Here is a 22,697-nt window from a genome sequence, read left to right as displayed (position 1 = left end):
TCATGAGGTCTACATAGGTTTAGCAGTTATTGGCTTGATTGTACATAAGAAAAATGGCACTGGAGTGAGTATTGGCAGCTTTTAATCATATAGTGAAAAGAGACAGATAGCACTAAAAAAGGTGAGGAAAAGCAGGTAACCCTGTGCAGCATATGCCTTTTCTGCCTCAACATTTAAAAACCCAGCAGAAGTGGCAGCAGTGCATAGATGCTTTTAAAGCTGCTAAAAATCAGTAAATACAGGAATTCATGACTACTCCCATCCCTGTGAGAAATGACTGGCCATTATTACTGAGTTCTCACACATTCCCTCCAAATCCAGTTAGTCCAAATGGTCATCTGGAAGTTCCCAAAGCTCTCAGTGGATTTGTTTCAAATATTACCTACATGTCTATTCCCCAACACAGTGATTGCCACAGAATATCTAATAATATCCTAAGCACCCTATTGAAATTTGACACATATATTGATCTTTGTACTAAAGTGTCACGTTTTAGGATCTGACTCCCTCATTAACACCAGTCACTAGAAATAAAAGTAGCTTGGACCTTATTCTTCGTGCATTTTGAATTAAGTCACTTCTAGGGCATTACATGCACTGTGAAAATAATCACACGAAAGTGTCCAATATCAACAGTAGTATAAAATGTCAACAACATAACAGTGATATACTGAGAGCAAAATATGATGTGTAAACTTACTGGGGGTCCTAGTTTTCCTCTGATCCCTGGGGGTCCTGGTAAACCAAGAGCACCCTGAAAAAGAAAGTTATTAAATCCACATGAAAATTAATTGTTGTGTTATTTTGGAAGCAATAAATTGCTATGCTTTGACACCTGAAACAGGCTTCAAAAGAATTCTGCAGGTTGAAAACTATCTTCTAACATCCAGCTTTCATCAAAAGAGTTCTCACAGGATACGCTATTTCAGTGACTTCTGATGTACTAGCCAAACAGGAAAGACGATCCTTATTTATCTCAGTTTGATGAGGTGAAGGAGCACGCCAGACCGTGTGCTGCTGCTAACCACAGCAGGTCCAGGTGAGCTGCAGATGAACCTCGAGGGTCAAGGGAAAAATACCTTTTACAACAGTTCGTTAGAAAAACTGACATCACACCATGATTCTTGTTTGATGCATCACCATACACACAGCTGCCAGAATTCTGCTTGTGCCCTTTGCTTATCTTTGTGCCCACTTTTCATAACTGAGTTTTAATTAGCACAAAATTTCTTCAAAATATGTTAATACAGTGATATCCAGAAAGTATTACTACTGCATTCTACTTTTATGCAACCCATCTGCTGCATTTTAAGAGACTCATAAGCCTGATGAAATTGCTGAAACCAGATAATTTTGTAAAACAATGCAATTATAACTTACCTTGTCTCCTGGGTACCCCTGATCTCCTGGGTCTCCTGCAAGGCCATGTTCACCCTAAACAACATATAATTTTATGCAGACATATGTATGAGGCTTAAAATGGGGTAGTTCTCAGAAATAGAGAATGAGAAAGATTAATTCAATATTCATTATTTAAAATTAACACAGATCTTTGACAATGCAAGGTGTTGCACTGAAATGCCTCTTCCGGGAAAGTCTGAAGACACAGACCTGGATATTATAATGTTCAGTAGTTAATATTCTGTTCAGGAAAAAGTTCGTCTAAAGTACTAGATCATGAGTTTGACATAGATTTTAAAAAATAAAAGTCAGAAGAAAAAAGAAATCAAAAGGAAAAAGGGAAGGCTTTGCCAAGTCCATTATGCTCAAGTTTTAATGAAGGAACTATATATCTCCAAGATAATGAAAATATTTAAATCACCTTATCACCTTTCATTCCAGGCTGTCCCACACTCCCTGGGAAACCCTGTTAAAATAAAGAAAATATAAATCCAATGCTTGACTTTCATTTGGAAAGCAACATAAGCACATGGATGTGGGATGATTAAATACCATACCGTGGGCCCTGGAATTCCTGATGGTCCACTCGGTCCCGCTGGCCCAATGTCTCCCTATCAAACAGCAAGAAAGGTGGCTGCATTTGATGAAATGGAGTAACTTAAAGACTCCTAACAGAGTGTGGCTCTTTTCTGCACCACAGAGAGAAACCAAAATATTTTTTAAGTTAATTTCTTAGGGAACAGACCACACCTGGGGATGCTCCTCCCGGGTCTTGGTGACATTCTGCTACAGATTAAAGAGCGCAATGGTCCCTTGTAAAGATCCTCTGGAACAAAGCACTGCTCTTCCAATTCTCTGACCGTGAAAGAGGAATCTAGACTAACCCATATACTGGAACCATGTGAAACAGTCCCACATAAAAACAAGAGAAGGCCACTCAAATGGAGCTCACACTCTAAACAATTGTTAATTTTGTGATGTTCAGAATCTAAACATGTCACTAACTTCTTTGGGGTTTTTTCCCCAAGAAATAGCTCTCATTATGGTTATATTCCATCTATGTACAAGTGGCAAAAGCTTTGGACTGGTTATTGAAAATTGTTTCTCTATTTCACAAAAAACTACTGACACTCAATCTCTCTGTAAGTGACTGCAACTCAGCAAGAAGGCACATGCAGCTTTGATCCTGCAAACATTTATGCTCATGAATTCTAGGTAGGGCTAAACTGCTAAGTTTTAGTCAAAATAATCAGTAACAGTATCTTTTTGGAAGTGACATATAGTAGGCTTAAAAAAAAAACTTCAGGTACATTTGTACAATTATCAAAGTCTTTGAGATTAAATTCCAAAGACAGTCATGTAAGAGAAAAAAGCAAACCACAATTCTAAGCAAATTCTCAAGAGTGCAAAGCTCCAGCCTCATTAGAGCATCAACTGGCGTATGTCAACTGACAAGAACACAGAAAATCATGTTTGCATGAGGAAGGCTGGAGCCTACAGAGGTTTCTTGACCAAGCTCTTGTTTTCACTATAGCAATGCCATAACAATCCTAATCAGGCAGCAAAGGATGACTCACAGGCATTCTTTCTTGTTATGAGCATATGAGCAATATATAATTAGAAAGAGTAACAATTGAACCCAACTGTTGTGCTTCAAAGGAAAAGTAAGATGACCATCAGTGTAAAATACAAACTTAGCAAGAATGTTTCATATCTGCAGATATAAAAAAAATCCACACAGCAAACTCTGGAGACAATCATGGCTTCCTTAATTCAAGTGTAAACACTTGCTTTTTCTCTCTTGTTAAGAACGTGGCTGTGTAGCCAGACATGACTGAGACAATATCAAGAATCAGAGGTCCTCTATGAGTAAATACATTAATTAAAAAAACAAGGGAGTGAGACTACTCAGAATGAAAATCTTTCCCACCTTCTGTAGGACTCACAGAGCTTCTCTGGCACAACTGACAGACACAACTACTGTGTCCAACTCCACAATGAGCATCATAGCCTTATTCTACATATATTAAAAAAATTAATATGATCTTGTAAACGTGATAAAGTTATTTTTCTTAGAAATTATTTCTGCTTTGAATTTGGTAGCCATATTCAGGAACCAATGAAGACTGTTGTAATTTAAATGTTTGAGACCATTGCACCCTTCACACTGGCTTTAGTGATAGGAACTAGCAAACTAGGTCATTTCAAACAAAAAACCCAAACACAGTGGAACAGAAACAAGTGAATACAAATCCACACCAAGTGTAGAAAGGCTCCATGCTGCCAACATAATAGCAGTTTTGTAGAGTGATACTATTTAAAATCATGGCTATCTAAAACAAAAGCTGTTTAAATTCTTGAATTTTCATAATTGTTTTTACTATTTCACAAACACACAAGACAAATTCTCTAATGCAGCCATATCAAAGTAAGTAATAAAAGTATACTCACTCTTAGTCCTGGAAATCCAGGAGGACCAACACCACCAACAATTCCCTTTAAAGAAAGTAATCTTAGATTATCTGAATTTTACCATTTAAAAAAGAATCCCAGTGATAAGGTTAAAGTGATCAACAAGGAAGTAATTTTTGATTTTTACCGTATCCAAAGAGTGACAGCTTATCACTGTATAGAGAAATATGCTGAGTAAAATCCCTAGATTGTGGAATTAGATCACTAGATATTTGTATCACGGGAACATTTCTGCTGTTAATGTAGGAATATGAGACTTTTTTCGCATGATATTTAAAGTGGAAGGAAGAAAAAACAATTTTTTGAGGGTGAAAAACAGATTTATTAAGATTCCTTTGAAAAATAAGTAAGCGCCATCTCAGTTCATAGAAAGACTTCTGCAAATTAAAGGCTCTTTATGAAAAATTATTTCTTGATACAAACTATGGTATTTGTGCTTCATATAGAACTTAAAAATTCAACAGTACTCCACTAGTGCCTCTGCCACAGTTTACCTCAGAAGAGGCTAAAACACTGCTGAAAACAGTTGCTGAGTCTCTTTGCCCTACGTGAGACAGGCATTGTAGCCCCCCAGGCCACCATGTCTCATGCAAGCTGTCCCAACACCTGGGACCTGGTACTGAGTGGATAACATACACAGGGTCCACTGCAGCCTGTTGGCACCCACAGGGAAGTTCTATGTGAGCAAAACTAAGCTCTTCTGAAAGTGTCCAACTGGGCATGGCTGCTGGACATGGCACAGAGAACGCCTTCGTGCTCTCTTCCCTCCTCAGGTGCCTACACTCTTTCTCCAACCTGCTTTAAACTATCCACTGGAAGCTGAATGCTCCAGCAACACCCTCCAAGGCAGACTGATATCTTCAGAATTGAGAGGGTGCTATGGAAATGAAGGACGGCATTAGTCAGTTAAGAAGAAGAAATTAGGCATGGAGACAAATGTCATGAGTGTCAAGTCAGCACGTGGGAAGAAACGTCTTCCCTACAAGTTCCCGCTGCCACAGGCCTCCCAGGCAGCTCCAGGTTTCCAGTGCCAGCTCATGGAGAGGCTCTGTAAGTATGCCTTTAGCATTGCAGACCCCTGCAGCTGCAGCACTGGCCCCTTGCCTGAACAAGCCCTGCAGGGTGAGCTTTAGGGGAAGAGGGGAGAGGGGTTGCTGCTTGTCAAAGAAGGCAGTAAGATCAGCAGCTGTCTTGGCAGATTAGATGGAACTTGTTTGCAAATGCTTGCAGTAAAATAGGCTTCTTTGTAATGTGCAAGTCTGTAATTTCAGATCCAGGATTTCTGAGCTTGTTTCTATCAAAGTACTGTTCTGCAGATCTGGTAGAAAGACAGTATCTGCTTTATCAGGAGTGGAGGGAGACTTGGGAATACGAGGAGGGGAAGGAAGAACTCACCTTTTAATATCATTTGCAAGGCAGCTGGTGACACTCAACCCCTCAGTGAATTTTCAAGATGAAAACCATACTGATATTACCTGACATTCCAACAAGGGAAGCTTTGCCTTAGGGACCAGAAATGCATAAGAATTTTTTTCCTGTGTTCCAAAATGTTGACACCAAACATTGATAACCCACCAGCAAAATTCATGTAAGCTTTCTAAAACAAATTTCTAAGATGGGTGTCAAGGCAGACCTTCAAACAACAGAGAAACTCTGTCTAGTTGATTACTCTCTTCCATATCAGAAAAATCGTTAGACGCAAACTGATAGTGGTTTCCAAAGGAGCATCCAACAATACAAGATGATTTAGATCAGCTGCTCTTTTACCCAGCACTTGCTGTTGCCTTCTCTTGCCCAAAGCCTTTCACTGGTTTCTGACACCAAAGGAAACCTGAGTTTGGAGTCTGCAGCCAGAGTTTCAGAGCAAGACAGCAAAGCTCCTTTGAGGGCAGCCTGTGAAGTGACGTGACTGTGCCACAGGCTGAACACCACACTGCAGGGGCACACACTGCCAAGGACAAAGCTGTTATCACACTGATTACAATGCACTAAATGACATGCTAGTATAATTGTGTTTTGTACCAGTTCAAAGGATGAAATCAACCATCAAATGCACAAGCACACAAAACCTGGGGTTTTACATGCAGGCAGAATCCTATTTTGTTAAGGTGATCTTAGAATAATGGTTTAAATAAATAACACAAAGTCATATCTAATGCAAGAATTTCTGAAAACAGAATATTCATTAGTAATGCAATGAGGGCAGCAAGAGATCTGATTCTCAAGGTAGTCAGCACATACAGCAGTGGAAAATGTGTTCTCTTGGGAGCTTTCTGAATATTTTCTTTCCCTTTTTTATACTTTTTACAGTAGTTTTCTAGCAATTTCCACGGGAAAGTTAACAGTCCAAAATTTTCCTGTTGACTTGAAAACATTTCTTTTGAGGCAAAAGTCTCCTTAAATTTTGGAGGGGAGTTAATATTTGAGTCTTACAAATTTTATCATGTTAATCAACACACAATTCAATACTTACAGGACTTCCATCTGGACCAGGGGGGCCTCTATTTCCAAAGTCACCTGGAAAACCCTAAAGCAGAATAGAAAAATACCTGTTCTTCATTATTCAAGACATAAAAGGTGCTCTGAACACTGAATCCCTGTAGGTTTGGGGAATTAAAACAGCATAGATAGATTCAGGGAGTGTGATGGAGGAATGGGAAAAGCAGGAAGTTTCAGCAACACAGTTCAAATGAACAGAATAGTGATATTTGTTTTTCTCCTAAAGTCATAAACCCGAAATGATAGAACTATGCACAATAGAAATATATGGAAAAAGCAGACAACTGAATTACTTTAAGAGCAATATTAAACAAGTATCACTTGAATTGTTTTCTTGGAGCCTGTTTTCTTATTTCTTTTTTTTAACTCATTTTTTTTCCTGTTAGCTTCAACATCCACTAAAACATCTGTCCTTCTTTCCTTAACTCATCCTCAAATATTAATAGTTGGCATCTCAGTATGAGATCTCATATTCATTAGAAATCAAACTTTTCCTCTTTCTAACCAATGTGAACACTTGCCTTAGTCTGCATCTAGACACTGAAACAATAACTCAAGACATAGTAAAGCCTCATTTATTTTATGAGTTTTGACTTCAGAGAGTAGATTATCAGAACAGGGAAGAAATCTGATTTGCCAAGTCAAGCATCGAAGCTTAAAACAGAATTTCCATTTCTTGCTTCAGAAAGAAAATGGAATGGAATTCCACCACTTAACTGCCTCTAATCTTCCTTCCTTCCTGTTAGGGTTTTGAAAATTGCTTTACTTCTTTCAGATGTTGCTCACTGCAGAAGCACATAAGTTGCTGGGGAAAAGTGATTTGATTTTTTGTTTGGGTTTTTTAGGGGGGGTGGAGGTGGGAGGGTGGTATGAGGGGTTTTAAAATTAATTTTTATCAGTTTAGTATTGCTAGGCAGATCTCACTATTTTACTGGAAGAGCCACATGTAACTAACTAAAACTCATGGTATTAGTTTGAAGCAGTACCATGAAATATTTTCATGATTGCTATATATTCACTGTATGAAATCAGGAGAAGGGAGGTAGTGCAGATCTACTGAGAAGTCAAAATCATTTTTTAACCACAGTGTAAGAGTTTAACAGAAAATTTGCAAAATACTAAGCAGGAAAGGGATTCTACCTGGAAAAATCCAAGCTATGGCATTCAAACCAAAGAGACTTTTCTTGGAATTGAAAAATGTCACACAGTGTTATTAGAGTACTGAGATAATGGAGAGATGCACTAACCTCAAGAAATCAGCCACAAAAAACCTGAGCACTACTAATACATCTCCATGGGAAAAAGGAGCAAATTCCATCCTTACAATAATTTTTATGTGAAATGTTCTTCTTTGTCTTTCCAGTGTTTCAATAGCTTTTTACCTCTCCATGTGTATCAGGAACAGTAGTTTGAGGCATTAACCTTTAACCTCTGTAAAACCATGTTCAAACCTGCTGCAGGTCAAAGGTACAATTCATTTGGCCTTTTTAAGCTGCTTTGTTTGGGGGGCATCCACACAGCTGTCCAGCTCAGGACTTGCTGCAGCAGTGTCTTTCCTTAATGGGATGGGGGACATACATCATCATACAATAGCATTCCAACAGTAGCCAGGAAGATAATATAAAACTGTGTCAAGGAGATGGAAAAATCATATCATAAATCAAAGCAGTTTAAGTACTGCTGAAACCATATTTGGCTTTAGTAACAAGCCAAACTTTAATATAAATGAAGGCAACATTTTACATATATATATATATATATATATATATATACATGCATGCATGCATGCTACCAAAATATGTTGAAACAACTGAACAGCTATTAATTCTCATCATCATGCATGATAATGTGAAATGATCTGAGACAGACTTCTGTAGCATCATTTGGGTTGATTTTAGGTGGAGATTTTTTCTGCTTTCTCCTATTAATTCAGAAAAGCTAAACATAGGAATTCCTCTCACAGCCATGATTTTTTTGTTCAGCACAGAACTCACAAATAAGAATCTGTAGCCATAACTAAAAAATCTGACGATACAGGTCTCCATCTTTTTGCCACCTAATCACTTAAAAAGTAGAGGTTCTTAGGTAATGGTCAATAAAGCAGATTTAATTGATTCTCATGGTTGTACACCACTGGTCATTTTTTTCCCAGCTCTGAAAACATAGTGTAAACTTTTACATATGCAAAATGCATATTATAGAGTGACTGTGTTGTTAAAAGCTATCGACTAAGAGGATGAAGCCAAAGATTAACTTATGACCCTTTCCTAAATAGCATCTTTTGGTTGTACTGCCTACTATTGGTAGATGTTGGAAGAGGCAGAATTGTCATAACACACATGTACATTTTTTTGAAACTCACAAATGAGGCCTCAATGGGGAAACGAAGGATGCAATGGGACAGTTTTAACAACCACACAAAATCACAAATGATACAGCACAGTCCCAGCATAGCAAGAGTTACAAAAGTGACAGATCACCCACAGTCTTTATAATCACATTCTCAATAGGATGTGTCTTTGAACTGATACTGAAAAATCTATCTTAGTAAGTACAAAAATGAAAGAAAAATGAACAGTCACAAAAGTGTAAAGCTGGAAGCAATATAATAATACTACAGTGCAACAACTGTTTTATTAAATCAATATTATCATTTAACATTATTATTAAGCATACAAAGCACGATTATTCATAACTTTAATATAAAACAGAACCTGAACTGTTTTTGCAGTTATAACGGACTTGATCACTAAATTCTTGGTAAAATTTACAAGGTCTGTTCTGACATGTTGATAACTAATCACACATAGAAGAAAACCATGTAAAAATCTTCCCCCAAATAAAAGCAAAATGCATCATGCTAACAAGACAGAAAATGCATTAAAAATACAGCAGAATTAGCCAAATTTCATATTACGATGACACAACAGAAAGAAATTGAACACATACTTCTACCATGAAGTATTTTCTTAAAGTGATATTGTATGCAAAACAAATACAAAATTCAAACAAATCCTCATTCTATATATTCAGGCAACTGAATATTTTGTTCCATTTCAAATATGCCAGAAATGTTACAAATATGAACAACTGTTCAACAAACCTACTAAGTAGCAGCATTTTGTCAATTATAAATGTTTACCATCCTTTGTATGATCCATTCTTCTTTACTTTAAAATTACTTTCCAGAAATGATTTTATACTTGGGATCTGATTTCTTTGAAAAATATCTCTGCCAGTCAGACAGAGTTTTTATTTTTTCAAGTATTATTAGGAACAATTTTGTCAAAAAAAAAAAAAAAAAAAAAGTTGCACCCTAGAACAAAAGGTGAGGACCCTGACTTCAGGCACTGTAGAATTCCCATGCCAAATTTCTTTTAGTGACAATGCCCTGACCCAAAGCATTGTTAACTCCTGGGCACTATGCCAAAAAACTTTGTCATTACAGCTATCATTGTTTTGGGGGTTAAAATAACATGTCTTCTCTAAGCTTGTGATCCAGCAAAGTACTTCAAGCCAGGCTCCCATGTGATTGCTCTCCTGGCTGGCCTCCACATTAGTAACCTTTAGTCAAAGAAATGCTTTATAGATCATAGATAGGAATCGGAATGAACCTTGGGACTGAGGAAATTACAGCGTTACAAAGAAATTGGTACTGAATGAAGGCAATCACAGACATGCTGAAGAGATGCTTTTGGTGCTCTGTCACCTGTGTGAATCCTCCCTGGACAGATTTATACAAATAAAAGTCCTTACAGAACACGGGCTGGCACTGATAGAAGCTCTGCTCAAACTGTAAATGAAAAATAACTGCTTACCACAGCTCACACAGCACCAACTGACTGCTGTGGATTGGGAAAAACACTACATGAACCACTACACTGGCAGGCAGAAGCCTCAGTGAAACCTGCCAGAGACTGACAGTAGAAGGCAAAATACGTTTCAGTCCACTCTGCTGTCACCTCCACTTTCTATTTCACACTGAACACAAGCCTTTGATACCCATCCAGGTTCTCCTCCTTTTTAAATGCTGCATGTGACTCACCAGCACAAGACTGTCAACTTCTGCAAGGGTTTGATGGCACAGATCCCTTCCTGCCCAACACTCAGATGCAAAAAGCAGCATTTCATCCAAATTATATGCAAACGACAATATGGTCTCATGGCAGCTTCAGAAAGAGCAGTTTAGAGGCTTAATGTAATTTTGCTTGCCTTTCTTTATATCAAAGCAATTCTTGTAGGCTAGTGACTTGTTTAGCTGCTGTTAGATCACACAGAAAACAAAACACAAACAGAATCCTCTACAACTTTCCTAGCATACATCAAGGACCAAATCATGATAATCATACAACTGCTGGACAAATCTTTTCAACGTGGTAGATGAAAATCATCTTAACTTCTGAGCACCACTGATTGCACAGCTGGAGGACCCTATGGTGTTTTCCAATCTCAAACCACAAGAAAGTTAAAACAGGAAACTCCTGGATAGTTTCAAAGACCTAAAATAATATGGTTGCAACAGAAAACAAAACACTTGGCATTGAAGACACACCACAGGAAATATGTAAACCTTGATAATGTATACTTGGCAGATTTGTGTTTATTCTCAGCTGTAGAAATATATGTTAAGTAGAGGACAGCTTTAATTTACTACAGTCCTGAAATATCAGACATTAGAAGCTGATTTTCATCCAAACCAACACCAGACTTATGAAGCTTGCATCATATCTGCAGCTTGTGCTAACACCAATTTAACAGAACACATTTGTGTGTTTCTATCACCTTCTAACCTCCTCACAGCTGACATCAGTAACCTGCCACAAGGCTCACAGTGATAAGTCTCCCACACTTCAAAACATCTAATACTTATAACTTGCACAGAATCTGCAATTCTGAAAAGTACAAATTGAAAGCAATAGAAAGTCATCTGTGGACAAAAATAAAACTGAAGTTTTTTGCTGATTAGAGCTACAGAGTAAATTCTAGGTGGATTTACATTGGCAGCCAGAATTGTAACAAGTATTAGAAGCTTTACCTGTCTCCCTTTAGGACCTCTTTTTCCATGGAGGCCTGGGATACCCTGAAAAAGAAATAACCCATCATTAAATAGATTTTCTCTCCTTCAATACTTAAATGCAAGTAATTAAACCTACATTTGATTGGAAAAACACAGTGTGAGAAGCATCACTAAAAAAAAAGAAAAATGATTTGAGCAAAATATCAGAGACAATGTCCTAGAGCAGAAACACAAAACAAATTTTGCTTGTCTTTACTGTGGCAGTATCAGAACAACTGTGAAAAAGGGCCTAGTCCTGCTTCCATCACACTACATGTTCAGACAGCCTCTTTGCTCAAGTGCAATAAGAAAAAAGCTCAAGCACAGAGCGATAGAGATTAACACTTCCATGGCTGGTTCTACTGCGAAGTTCATCCAAAAAGAGACAAATATAAATCACTGACAAAAATAAATTGCTTGAATGAAAAATACTCATTCATGCTTTGCTGACGAAAAAAACCCCTAATCCTTGCAGCTTTAGATTAAAGTAAAATAATTCTTTACAGCTGCTCCCCATTTTGCTTTAGAAGCAGGACATTTCATTGATTAGACTAATTGGGTATGACCTATTCATCTTATTTTCTTCACATCAGTTTTGCTTATAGCCAAAAAATATTTTAACGAATGGTTAAACCTTGCACATTTCCCCCATTGTAACAGACATTGCATCACCACACAAACATCAACATTTCATTAATGTTCCATTAGGCCTACCCTTTCTCCTTCAGGTCCTGGTTGTCCTGCCACACCTGGAGGTCCAATGAAACCCTGAAAACATGAGAAAATGCTTGATTTCAAGGCTGCTCGTCCCTCAGCATTGCCCACCTATGTGCTCATGACACAGGGATTAAATTCAGGCTCATTTGAAACTACCACTGAAGCTCTAGAAATTTAAATGTGGCTAGGATTTACTCTCCAACCAACAGCAAAAACAATTTCCTGTTGAAAGGGTACAGCATCAGTTAATGAAGAAGTACTAAGTTAATATTAGAAGTACTTCTAGTAAGACAAGTTTGCATCACATGAATTATTTATCAGAATAGATGACATCAGCAAATTTTTTCCTAAGTTAACCTTATTCATGAACTCCATCAGGAAAGAAGTTCTCTCATCTTTAATAACACTGTGTGATCATTGCTATATGTAAGAGTTCTTACAAGAAACGCATTTATCTTAATATAAGCAGAATGTTTTTCTTATAGTTCAGTCACAATGCATTTCTCTCCCACCATTCTTCAGTTGTATGAAAAATGGATTCTACACTACCAGATTCAAACTGAAATAGGAATACAAATATTAAATTAGCTACTAAAATAGAATTCTTTGCTTTCATATATCTCCAGTTGTAATGATTTAATTTCCTGGGGGTTCATTTTTTTTAATTATGGAAGATGGTGCCTACATTGTCATCCAGACCTAACAAGAGTAAAGAAAACAAAGGCACATCTACTTTCTACAGTTACTTAAAACATCTGAGAAGCAGAGCACAGTTGGATTATAGGAATAATTTAAACCTAAAGCTTGACAGATACTTCATATCATATTGCTATATACCTCCATGGCACAGGAGCATGTGTCAAGAGGGCTGTGTAATCATTTTTACTGGAAATTACTTTTAGAATTCGTACACAAAATTTAGCCTTAAGGTGTTTTTCCCTAAAATTACTCACACATTGGCCATTTTCAGTTTTGTGTAAACAGAGAGGCAGTAACTTTTAGGTAAGTGACTGGGATCACTTATGTCTTGTTCACTAAAGGGAGAACAAGTCAAAATACAGATGAGAATCTGAACAAAAATAAACTGAAGAAACATAAAAGAAACAATCCCTGAGGGTGCAATGTCTGTTGGCACTTGATCCTGCCAAACTAATTTTTCCCATCACTGTAATCAAAACTGACATAAAAAAAATTCCAAAACCCTAGTTTAAGAGACTACTGTAGGTAAAGTCTTCTAGTAACTACACTAAAAAACAAGACAGAAGCAACTCTTGCAACACAATAAGATTATATTAATAGATATTTGAGAACACGGTACATTGCTGAACAACCTGTACATGAGCTGAAAACTCCCAGCAAAAGCCTCCTTCAAATTCTGGATGTAACCAGCAACATACAAGATTCTGGAAACTTATGCCTACTCCTTGATGGTGAGAGTCAGTCTGAAGAAATACTTATCCATGCACAAGCATGCGTAGGCATGCTCATCTGTCTATTTAAAGAAACCAAAATTACACAGCATCCACCCAAAAAAATCAAACCAAACCAAAAACCACTGAACCCACAACCCTCAAAAAACCCCAAACCACCAAGAAACAGAGAAAGAGCACCGTAAAACACACACACACAGAACCCCCAAACCAGCCAGGAATAAAAAACAATCTATTTTGCTTCCAAGAATAACCAAAACCAAACCTTGAATGCGCAGAGCATTAAGAACCTTCAGTGCCTGCGATGCACATAACTGATTGAATCATTCTAAAATCTCAAGATCTCTTTTGTGGTTTTTATGTGACAAGACTGTTTCTCTTTATCTACTTCTGTAGCTGTTACAGATTGCAGATGTCAGATGTGTCTCCCTTCTGGACAACTTCCATTATGGAAATAATGCTTCAGGCCTGAAACATCTGCTCAGCCCTCACAAGCATTGCCTTCTTCTCTCTCCTGCATGCAAGTGGGCAACAATGGAAAACTGCTCTATGCTGCTCACCAGGGGAAAAAAAATAAACTCTTGCACATATTTTGAAAGAAACTCTGTGTTTTCTCATTTGTAGGTTCTATAAAGGTGGAGTGGTTCTGCAGGCATACAACTGGCACGGGTGAATTAAATTCCTCTCCTCCTTTCCTACCTACTGTATGGGTGAAAATAGATATGCATATCAAAATGCTTAAGATGCTTACTTACTCTTACTCCTTTAGGACCTGGGTTACCTTCTGGTCCAGCTAGGCCCTGTTACAAAAAGACAGGAGTTGTAATTAATTCTAAACAATCAGATACGCTCTATGTAAAAGAACTGCAACACCACTTGTTAACTGTGAACTGGCAACACATTCTTGAAATTTTTAAAATTGAAGAAGGTGTCATCAAGCAGTTCCCTGGGACCATGTTCAGAAAGGTCTCCCATTAATGTGTGGCTAAAACACAGATCATGACTGAAACTTCTAGTACATTAAAATTATTTCTTCTGGGAGAAATTTTTTTTCCAGACACATGGATCAGGCATTACAGTGACATAATTTCACAGGATTTTTTTTTTACGAGCTTTTATATTTGGACACATTTCAATTATATTCAAGCTAATGTCAGAATTTCATATGTGGTCCAAATGCTCTAAACATTTTACGTGATTCAACACAAAAAACGGTATCACCCCTTACTCTATATTGTAATGGAACTTTAAAATATATAGCCATTACAAACTTAATCCAACAAAACACTGAAGTATTGGTCAAATTCATCCTTTAAGCAGACACAAAACCACAAAGTCAGTTGTTGTCAATTTGGCTCATATAGCCTTACATGAAGAAAATGCTGAGTATTTCTACTTTATATCTTATTTGTATTACTGCACTGAGTTATCTGTCACTTTATAGGTAAATCAATATTTATATAAGTACTTGCATTAAAAGAAAGCTTCTTTCTGGCTTTATTGGTTCTCCTAAAATATCCCAATGGGAAAAAACCACCAAACTTTAAAGTTCCCCTTCCCTAAAAGACTGAAGAAATAGTTTCAGCAGTGAAATAAGCACATTGGTGAAAAATCAGGAGGAACAGGCAGTTTCCTAATGCTTCTGGACTTGAAATACAAACAAGATAAACTACACAGAAGCATATGAGGTTTATGAAGGGAGTGTAAAGTATTCAGACATTCAGTACTTTGGTAATGCCGTTTATATATTCAAGAAAGGAACAGCATTACTGCATCTAAAACATCAAAGTGTAAAAGCCATGAGCTCAACATTGCCTCCAGGCCACTACCAGAAAAAGAGGTTAGTTTCAAAGAAAAATGACAGGATGTAAACAAACACATTTTTACAATTAGTAATTTCAGAAGCGTTAGATATGGTACTTCTGAAAAGAATAAATGAGAAAAACAAAAAATAAAATGCAAAGACATTTGTATAGTTACTGCACCTGCCTGCCAGGGTAACCAACTGTCCCAATACTGCCAGCCATTCCTGGAATTCCCTAAACGGAAAAGGAAGAAAGAAAAGGAAAATAAACAACAAACATGTTTGATGTCATAGTTTGGAGTTTATCATTTATCTTTTAATACCTACTCGTATGACACAGCTTAACACATGGAAAAACTACTCTTTAACTACACAGAACACCCAAAAACTGACTTATCATACATAAGTAACTCTGCCAATCTCAGTCACATATCCTTTTAACAGTGTCTAAGATCTTGTGAAATTCAATAGTGCACGCCTTATTTCCACAGTTCAAAAATAACTCAGGAGGGCTATAGGAAGCAGGTCCCTAAAACGAGGTAACTGCACTGGTTTTAGGTGTATTTGAAACAAATACATTAAACTTTCCATTAAAAAAATCCTTGTGTTCTTACAAAGCCAATTTTTGTTTTGTTTCTTCCAGAATCAGGTCAATATAACACTGGATAAATCATGAATGTGTACAATTCTCTCCACCTCCTACTTCTGTTGTTAAGAATCAATTTTTTTTCCACTGGTTACGTCTATCTCTCTGACAGATTACAGTCATCACAGAAAACTTCCTGTGGGACCGTAATTAAGATCACCACTCATTCAGTTAAGGTTTGGCCATAAAACCCAGGAAAGTCTTGAATGATGTCCTGGAGTTTTCGTCTCCTTTCAGGTGTTTACCATCAGTTATCATCGCCATTTCCTTTTCAGTGTGATGCAAAAGGAGACTCTTTCCATCTACTCTGCTGTTAGGAGCCTCATAAATGCTAACGAGAGATATTAGCAATTGGATGTACATTCAGATTTCTTCCTGAACTGACATGGAAGTTTAAAAAAGTGCTGAAAAACTACTTCATTTCCTACATGCTAGGAGATGTAAAATGTATTAAATCAGTAAAGGTTTGAAATGTGCCTGTTAAAAGTATTTTACATCAACATACTCCCAGCTGGTGTGGCAGTTGACAAACAAGCTGGTCTTTTCCATTTCATTTCGATTACTTTAATGCCACAGTAGTCTCTACACAATCTCAATTCTTGTTTAAAACCTGTCCAATATTTCCTTAAGCAGTTTACACAGCTTGCTTATATTGAACAATTATAATGTATTATTCATTCCCCTATCCTAATTGTTTATCTGCAGTACAGTGTACTGTTCTCACATCCCTTACCTGCTCACCCCGTGGCCCCTGCAGTCCTGGGTAACCCTTAAGGCCCTGGAGGTAGAGAAAGATCTGTGATAAATACAATTAAACAAACAAAATGGACATTCTTTTTCTACTCTATTCTATATCAAGGAAAGAAATCCAAACTTGTCTGCCTGCAGAATTAGTATGGTTTACATTCAGCGGCTCATATGAAAACTGAGCTAGAGAAAAGTGAGAAAACTTGGCAGTTTAGACAATTTCAAGGCATCAGTATGCTTAAAGGCAATTTCAGACTTGTACTCTTTTAAAGAAATGAATACATGGGATGCTGTCATAGATTCTGTACTGTGCATTTCCCCGTTCCAAATCCTTGTCACAATGCCCTTTCTGAATAAGGCAGTTCAGGGGAAGGATGTAGAGGGTCATCCCAGACTGTTCTAGGACACACTTAGGAAAAACAGACCTTCCAGAACACAAAACATCTCTTTTTAAAATTAATATAGAACAAATTTTGGCTCTTATACTATGGAATTTATATTGGTACAGAGAACAGCCTCATCCCAGAAATCTTCTATGTGGTGCTGGAACCACAGAAAGAGATGAAACTCTTGAACTTCACTCCCTGTGCATTGACCAATTCAAGCATATTTTAACTCTTAGAGAAAAAGACGAATAGAGCTGGAGTCTGCCTTCTCCATCAGTACACTTGAAAGAGGAACCACCTTCTTGAACATCTTTACACCGGACTAAACATATCCAGACAAGCTGGACTAAAAGGGAGGCCTGACTGTTGCATGACTGATGCAGAAGCCAAGTGTCTGGTCCCCACATCCCCCGCAAGAGGTACTGGGAATACACAAGTCCAAAAACTACAGCTTGAAAGACAAAAGACCAAAGCAATCGTTATTCTGGATAGAAATCTATCATAAACTTGGACTCAAAGGCATTGACTGAGCAGCAGGAGTGTCTTGGCTGATGTTAAACATCTGTCTGCCTTGCAGCATGATGATACTCATCACTCAGTAGATCCTTGAGACTCACTGAAATAAAAAGAAATTCTGCAACTGATTTCAGCAGATCAGGTATTCCAAGGTTTTGGATAAGCTTCTGTGTGACCACAACAGTATTGCTGCATGAGATTAATTTAATTACCATATACAAAATTAAAAGATAAAATTATTTTGCTTGGTAACAATTTTGGCATAAACCAGTAACTTCCCTTTAGCTTTTGAAGCATGACTCAGAAAACTACATTTTTTTACAGTCCCAGCCAATCCTTTATCTCATGAATTTTATCCATTACAGAATTTTATCTCCTCTCTATACCTAAATAATCAACTGAAGTAGGTAGAGCTAGAAGAGACTCCTCGGTAGTTTCATTATTTTGTACTAGAAAAAGAAGAAAGCTATACACAAAAATGCTCAAAGAATAGTTTACCACAATTTTTTTTTCAAAGTGGGTCATTTTAGCTGATTAACACCTGTATAGACAGATTCAAAAGAAGGCACACAAAAAAGTGAGATGAAGGACTGATTTCCGCTTAAATTAATTACCTTCCAAATTCTAATGAAGATTCATTCTCTGATTTAAAAGCTCAATGTGGAACAGAATGGTTTGAAGCTTCCAATTACGAACTTCAAGCCCATTTCAAAGACACAGTAAGTTGTAAGAATAATTAGTCTGCGTGAGAGACAAAAATATTTACTGCCAACTAAAACGCAGTAAGTTTAAGTGTCTGACTTCTACCATGTGCAGCACAGTGGGACCCAGACTGAGTAAAGTCTGTATATGACAGCAAGAACTACTTAGGCTGAGTCTTTCCATTTTACTGCTGCCCGTTGTGCTTACCAGAATTTCTAGGTATTTGTAATAAAAATCTTGCACCATTGGCAACTACACTAGAATGCAAAGAAGTTCCCATAGCCTGTAAAAATCAGAAGGTAAAGTGTAATGATTAACGCTACAACCATCAGCTACAGAGAGAAAGTAAGTGCAGCAAATAAATGGACTCCCAGGTGCTGTCACGAGTCCTCCCAATGCTTACTTACCTTCACAGTGTCACCATACTGCCTCCAGTTTTGAAAAAAATGTTTCATCAGAGAATGGCTTTGTTTTATTTTTCCTTAATAGTTCCATTCTATCTTGTTTGCTGATCTTTATTCCACAACTAAGATTTCACCTAGCAACTCAGCCCCAATATCCCAAGGAATGGAAATACTACTTTTCTCTCACAGGAGTAGAGTTTCCTTCTGCTCAAGAAAAATTGGATTCTATCGAAGAAGCACTGGGAGACACTCAGTAGCATAAAGCTGCACTCAGTAGCATTAAATAGCATAATGCTGACACTACCATAGGTACACTGCTTTTGAAATTTGCTTATCAGCCTTACCCTTACATAATGTCAAAGACAAGACAAACTGGAGCTCTTCTCAGGTTGAAACAAAGCTTTTTCCTTCCACATTTCTTACTGTGCTCTACTTCGGTATGCAAATTTTATCAGGATTTTATAGCCCCAGGTTCTCATGATTTACTGTCACACAAATACTAGATAGAGAATAAACTAGAGCAAAAATTCTAGTCAGTCTTTGTAAAACTCTTTTCCAACGTCGTTGCAAAGCACCTGTAACCCCAGCGCTGCAGTGATTCTAAGGTGGAACCAGCACGGTTCTAGTTAGTGTCCAGTGTGGACAACATGGAAACAGAGTAAAATTTCCAGTGATCAAGTGAGCCTGATTCTCCACAGAATCTAAACCATCAGACAAGGAGTGAAATCTTGTGGCAGGAAGAAAGTACAATGCCCATAAGATTTTAATTTCCTTATCCCCAAATGTCAGTCTCAATCCAGAAAAAGTGACAGCTGCTTCCCATCTAAAAAGCTTTAAACATAAAATAATTTGTTTTCAAAGCAAACCTATAAACCTGATTAAATAAAAACATGGTAATCGCAGAATCTTAAGGCTGCCTGTGATCAACGGTGTCAAAACCTATCACTGTCCAGGCTTGAAGGTTAACTCTCAACAGAGGCAATGCGAATTCTTGTCACAGCTATACATTTTCTCAGTTCAGTCAACAGTGGTCCATATGTTTAGTAAAATAAATTTCCACGACTTTCATGGTGCCAATGAGAACTTCCTTTTCTGGTCACATTTTAACTTGTTTTGGTCAATTCTAGAAATTAATTACTACAGAGTAAAAAAAAAATTGTCATACATTTTGAGATCAAGACAATGTTAAATGAAGCCACCCTATGACACTACTGACTATATATTTTGTTGCAATGCCATTTTTCTTTAGATTCAATAGCAGATAAGCATTAATTAATATTTCTTCTCCTCCTCGTTAGATTAAAGTTAAAGTCAAATATACCACGGGCCTACCTTTCTAACAATTAATTGAAGCTTTAGAATCTGCCTTCAGTGTTACATACTACTGCAAAATTCTGCTGTGGTATCTGCTCTCCATGTTTTATACTTGCAACACCAAACTATATTCTGCAAAGACATAATTTAATAGCAGTTTTCTCGGATCTTCCTTGCTGATTTTTGTCACCGGTTTCTCACTACCTGATTAATCAGAGCAGCCTACTGGATTCATGCCAGGTGACCTCTCCTTCCACACAAACTATATTCACTCAGTCTATTTTGCCCATTTTCTTAAGGTTGTCTCATTTCCTCCATCATCATCCTTGATGTTCCCTTCCAAAACTATGTCTACCTTATGTTTTCCTGTATACATAGGACTGTGATTATTTGGATTTATTTCTTAAATGCGGTAAATGGTTCCTGAAATTTCTCATATTAAAAAAATACTGCATTCTATAACACTGACAATTGGAACTTATCCTACCAGAGTTGTATTTTAGCAATTCTGGCACAGGTTTGGAAAAAGAAAAATAATTCAAATGCAGAAATACTGAGCTCATGATCCCACAGAGCTCTTTCTATATTACAAAATATACGACACAGAAAAATACATGAAGAAAACTTTTCTAAGTTGTATTATAGCATATGACTATACTGAAATTGAACACAATTGAATTAAAATGGTTTCATTTCACAGGTAAGCCTACCTTCCCTAGCAGCACGTCTCTCTGAAGAGGGGCCCATCATGCCTTTTGGAGAACACCAATCTAAACAGCTGTGATTTACATCCTGCTATGATTATCTCAATTTAGTTGTAAGGGGAGGTTTTGCACAGTAGACACAGTACCAACAGCAAGCCTGAGGTTCTTCTATCACCTCTTGACCATCTGACACCCCCCTGGTGGGCACTGATTTTAGCCAGGATGAGTTACATGGAAATGGAAACAGAGTCTTACCTTCTGGCCTTTGATCCCAGGTGGGCCTGGAAAGCCCATGGGCCCTGGATCGCCCTATACAACAAAAACACCCAGAATCAATACGTTTCACTGGAACATGACCCAGGTTTATAAACATGTAGCACTTAATATCTTCTCTGACCACTTGGACATTTGGTATGGAGAACTAGCTGATGTTGTTTGATTTTTATTAATTTTTTAGAAGAAGAAAATTGAAAAGGCAACAGTTCCTCAATTGCGACCATTGGGTACAACATGTCTCCTCCTGCAGTGTGGCCAGATCAGGGCTGGAACAGGCTTAGTTCACAGCCTCACAACATTTACTTTGAGCCAACATAAACAGGAGTGAAGAAGCCACACAGCTCTTGAGGCAACCCTCTCCTCAGAAACAAGCGGTTTCACCTCAAATTAATAAATATATATCTAACTACTACTGTGTATTGTTTGTTTTAGTTTTATGCCAACAATCCTCAGCCAAGAGCCAGGACACCATTGGGGTATGTGCTGTGCAAAACACGGCATAAATCTTATCTGTGTGAAAGACAACTTGAGAGATGCATACGGACAAAGAGGCTGTGGGGGAGCACTGCTACTCTCTTCAGGTTCTTTAAACTTCACAACCACATGATGGTATATGGGAATAAGAATCAAGCATCTCAAATGCTGGGGAGATGGAAAAAAGACACAAATTTTTATGGTTGCTGCAGACAGGGAAGGAAGAAAGGTTTATTCAGCTGTTTTTCTTCTTGCTCAGGACTGACAGTGAAGAGATTCACTCTTGCATGGTTAGTGCCTGAATTCAAACCCAGTAAGTAAAGGAATGCATCCTGGAAGTGAATTATCATCCAAGTAAATTTAAGTCCATTAATTGGAGCGAGCAAATTTGATTTGAGGCAAAAAATTAAGAATGCAAAATAATGAGAACTATAAAAATGCATATCAATCCCATAATTTCGGATTATAAATGCAGTCTATGCATATTTAGGGATAGCCATACAAATATAAGGGTGGGCTTTAGACTGCTCTGTGGCTGCTTGGGTTCATGCCAAAGACTGTAACTTGAGTTTCAGGCAGCCATGTACAGCTCACCACACTATGATCTGATTGCCAAAAAGCTGGCTAGATTAAAATAAAGCTATTTCTATAGAAGCTGCACTTCAATTTCTCATCAGTGCATCAACAGATATTTCTAAATTTTTTCTCAGCAGCCCTTAAACGTTGTCAACACGTACTTGCGAATGTTAGAGTTTGACAACATGTATGCACTAAAAAATGTACACATCAGCAGTTAGTAAACCACAGTTGTTTGCTAAAGTTTTTTCATAACATACAGCAGTCCTCGACTCTTATAGTGCTTCCTACTTAGCACAAATATTCCACAACTGATCTCCTCGTAAATGCTCATATTAAACTTAGCATAAATGAAAGATCTTCTTGAACACACAGCATAGGCTAACACATTAAAATGCAAACATCCAACTACATGTTAAGTGTTATCACATTACTGTGTATGAAACTTTAGTGTCAATCTAAAAATGAAACAATCACAAGCTTTCAAGCCTACAATTTCTATGAAGAATGGAATATTTGAATGTTTATACTCAAATACTTTGGGCAGAGAAGGCATCAACTAGTTTGGCTAAA

General features: G+C 37.4%; 1 protein-coding gene across 3 annotated transcripts in view; it reads right to left on the bottom strand.

Moving 5' to 3' along the window:
* The window catches only part of COL24A1 (collagen type XXIV alpha 1 chain), a 122,083-nt gene that overhangs the window by 72,846 nt on the left and 26,540 nt on the right, over positions 1-22,697 (bottom strand). For all 3 annotated transcript variants that reach the window (XR_010722462.1, XM_066192530.1, XM_066192531.1), the window contains exons 7-18: positions 21,054-21,107; positions 16,759-16,803; positions 15,561-15,614; positions 14,331-14,375; positions 12,143-12,196; positions 11,408-11,452; positions 6,347-6,400; positions 3,853-3,897; positions 1,959-2,012; positions 1,823-1,867; positions 1,381-1,434; positions 701-754 (exon numbers count right to left, since the gene is read on the bottom strand). Coding sequence is in view for 2 of the 3 variants with exons in the window: in XM_066192530.1 (XP_066048627.1) it covers positions 701-754; positions 1,381-1,434; positions 1,823-1,867; positions 1,959-2,012; positions 3,853-3,897; positions 6,347-6,400; positions 11,408-11,452; positions 12,143-12,196; positions 14,331-14,375; positions 15,561-15,614; positions 16,759-16,803; positions 21,054-21,107 (603 nt within the window). In the remaining variant the exon portion in view is untranslated. The remainder of the gene's footprint in view (positions 1-700; positions 755-1,380; positions 1,435-1,822; positions 1,868-1,958; positions 2,013-3,852; positions 3,898-6,346; positions 6,401-11,407; positions 11,453-12,142; positions 12,197-14,330; positions 14,376-15,560; positions 15,615-16,758; positions 16,804-21,053; positions 21,108-22,697) is intronic.

Source organism: Chamaea fasciata, unplaced genomic scaffold (genome assembly GCF_029207755.1).
Source record: "Chamaea fasciata isolate MVZ Bird 193981 ecotype frontalis unplaced genomic scaffold, bChaFas1.0.hap1 SCAF_10, whole genome shotgun sequence".
Taxonomy (NCBI): domain Eukaryota; kingdom Metazoa; phylum Chordata; class Aves; order Passeriformes; family Sylviidae; genus Chamaea; species Chamaea fasciata.
The sequence above is the reverse complement of the archived record's forward strand: the minus strand, read 5'-3'. Positions and strand labels throughout refer to the sequence as shown.